Source organism: Pundamilia nyererei, unplaced genomic scaffold (genome assembly GCF_000239375.1).
Source record: "Pundamilia nyererei isolate P.nyererei 1_Seehausen unplaced genomic scaffold, PunNye1.0 scaffold00179, whole genome shotgun sequence".
NCBI classification, from domain to species: Eukaryota; Metazoa; Chordata; class Actinopteri; order Cichliformes; family Cichlidae; genus Pundamilia; species Pundamilia nyererei.
Genome location: NW_005187580.1, coordinates 803,175 through 806,451, shown reverse-complemented (window position 1 = coordinate 806,451; position 3,277 = coordinate 803,175). Strand labels below are relative to the sequence as shown.

General features: G+C 44.3%; 1 protein-coding gene across 3 annotated transcripts in view; it reads right to left on the bottom strand.

Moving 5' to 3' along the window:
• slc8a3 (solute carrier family 8 member 3) overlaps window positions 1–3,277 on the bottom strand; it is a 128,140-nt gene that overhangs the window by 42,291 nt on the left and 82,572 nt on the right. For all 3 annotated transcript variants that reach the window (XM_005746504.2, XM_005746503.2, XM_005746505.2), the window contains exon 3: window positions 1,421–1,527. In XM_005746504.2, coding sequence (XP_005746561.1) covers window positions 1,421–1,527 — 107 coding nt within the window. The remainder of the gene's footprint in view (window positions 1–1,420; window positions 1,528–3,277) is intronic.

Genomic DNA, 3,277 nt, shown 5'->3' with positions numbered 1-3,277 from the left:
CTTCGCCTTGGACATTTTTAATCTGTAGCTCTGCTCTAAAAGAACGTACGTACCTGGGCCCGCCTACTATCCTCGGAAACGTAAAATGATTGACTAGAAGTGTATCACAGCTCAGGAAAAAAAAGCACCGAAATAAAGCACCGAAATGTGCGCTGCTTTTCGGACTGGTTACTACCGTACCCATCCCTACATATAATTATAGTTTATTTTTACTATTACATTCACAATTGGGATAAGCTTAAAGGCAATCTTACAAATTTAAAACAAGATGCTTGACAGACAGCTTGCATGTGTGCGTATGGGGAAAAAACCCCTGCAACAACACAGAAATGGAATTTAAAAACAAGAAGCATCACAGAGCAGCGGCAGAGTGACGCGGCTGTCACTCATGGAGACCTGCGTAGTAGCTGCTCTTCATCATGACTCTGAGAACATGGGAAGCTGGCGCACAGACAGTGCTGCCAGACCCAATAACGTAAACATAATGAGCTGTAGTGTTTGGAGGGAACAGCCAAGTGTTAGTTTCTGCACCCTCCGCACCAGCTTGTGAGCTTCTCCCGTTGCCTGGCCTTGAGCATGGTTAGATAACACTGCATTAGATAACGGTGCACAAAACTTAAGAAAATGCCTGTTGGCTTCTTTCAGCACACATTATCAACAACAAAAGGCAACAAACAAAACTTATGACGAAAACTTGCTCTGATTTGGATTCTTTTATCTTACTTTTATTCTCTTATTCACCTTGTTGCAAAAAAAAAAAGTTATGCTTGTTATACAGGAGAAGAAATATAAGAAGCTAAGAGATGCACATGTCCTCATTATGAGATGCTATGATAAAAAACAATGTTTAAAGCTCACATAGTTTCAGGTAAACTATGAAATTCAAAGATTCCTGTGAGTTATTCTGTCTCACAGCAAAACAAAAACCGGCAATGTAATTTCACCAACAACGGCATGCTTGCATTTTTCACTCAAGCAAGAATATGGTTAAAAATAGCTACTAGACTCTGCATTTAGTAAAACGTGTCTTTGCATAATAATGGCTACTTGCTCCTTTGAGAAGGTAAATGAAAGCAGCTCCTAGACTCCCTGTTCTCTTTTTATGCAGATGATGATGCTGTCTGGGGAGACTGTCATTACAATAGCGATGGTTTGATTTTGCAGCTGTTTTTATTTATTTATTTTTTTGAAAGAATAGCTGAGAATGGGCGTAAAATAAAAGGAGGGTGTCGTGAGGTGAATAGGGCGCCAATGTCGTAGAGTAGTGTAATGAAAGAGTAGGTGAAGCAAGAGGACAGATAAGCAGGGAGGCTATAAACAGTGAGATATAATACAATGACAATGTAAGAAGATAGCAAGAAGAAACTGAGGGAAAGAAGGGAAGTGGTTAAAAAATAAATAAATAGAGACAGTACTGCACCTTTTTGCAGACTCATGTCTACCATGCGAGGTTCAGCCAGCTCCAGGAAGAAGTTCTTGTTTTTCTCATACTCCTCATCGTCAATTATTTTCACGTGAACAAATTTGCTGCAAGAGGGAGGAGGGGAGGAGGAAAGGGGGGGGGGGGGGGGGGGGGCGTGAGAGAAAAAAGGACAGAAAAGGAGAGAGAGGGGAAAGAGAAGAAGAAAAAGGTTAATTTGTGATGGAGGGACACAGGAAGTGTGCTGTAAGTAGGATTAATAATCAGCATGGAAGAAAGGTTAGGAGGTGGAAGGTCAGCTTGCTTTGGACCAGCCTTTCTGTCAGCAGCTGGACATGACACACACACTGGTTTCAGTGAGCTCATTGGCTACAACGGGTGTCATGACAACTACATTTATCACGTCGCCAGACACAAGTGGAACGAGTACGAGGGAGGTGGGGGACGTTGAGAAGCACTCCACGGCAGGGCAGATAAAAAGAGCACAATGAACTGAAAACAGCAGCGTGTAATCACTCGGGTTGTAAAATGTGTAAACGAACATTTCGCAAGGGCAAGAAGGTGAATGAAGGATAAATGAAAAAAACTGCCACTACTACCTAAATTGATTTTTGCGGCTCAGTGTTTCAGTCAGAACCCCTTTAAACGAGATGGCCGGCTGGACACAGCGAGAGCTCGGCCACTTCTCGAGGCACAGACGTGGCAGAGGAAAGAGAGAAGCAGCTCGTTGCTGAGTTCACTGCTCCGGTTTGGGGAGAACACCCCTTTAATGAAGTGGAATGTCTGGAGGACTCAGGCTCCTTCTCTGGAAAAGGACTGCTTGTGACTTCATCACACAGAAAAAGCTCAATATGGCACCTCAGCCCCAGCAGCGTTCTCACCACTGATCGCCCTAATTGATCTTTATAAAGAGTTATCGACAAGCGCAGGCAGTTAAGTGGTCAGTAGGTACCCAGATGCCTCAGTGACTTGCCATATCGCAGCAGGAACTCCTCGAGGAAAAGCTCTGTTGGATTCAACGGGATTCACGAAAACAGCTCATCGCACATTGTCTGGTGCTGGAAAATAAAGCAAATTCAAGTCTTGCTGCATTCACTACATCAAGGCCTTGAAAGCATTCCCTGCAAGCACAGACAGGTCAACAATACTCAACGGCGACGCTGCCGCCCCTCAGATAGGGATGACACACTTCATTATGCGTCTGACATCTTCACAGGAAGACGCTTTTCGTCTTGATCGGCCAAAAAACACAATTTTCCGCATGTTATTTAGGGAAAGTACTTGGAGAGCAGGGGTTCAGCTAATAAGATAAGTAGCAGGGAAGCATTCATTATGGATAGCTGCTCATGTATCAAGTCAAAAAGCAGCTCCCTCTCCCAAAATCCCGCTGATGTACTTCCAGCACCATGACATGTAGCGCCGCTTGTGTCAGTCAAAGCACTGACACGCATAGAAGTCTGCCGCACAAACCAGCATGCTGCACACATGCCACGCATATAAAACTCCTAATCCGAGCATCTCGAGAGGAATGAAAATGCATAAGTAACCTTGCTGTAATGTATAGCCAAATTCCTGTCTCTGCCCGGGGTATTTTCTAGATCTGAATTTGAATTGCTGCGGGGTGTGAGCCTACAGTTTCAACCTGTTAGCACAAAGAAGATCCATGTTTGTCTTTCCCCCTCTCCTTTCACATTAGATCAGCAGGTGAGACGTCTCCAGTGCTGTGAAAAGCGCCTCAGTTGTCATCAGGACTGAAAGAAGAAAGACCTGGAGTCTAATGAGCAAGTGGAACACGGCAAACACACACACACACACACACACACACACACACACACACACACACACACACACACACAC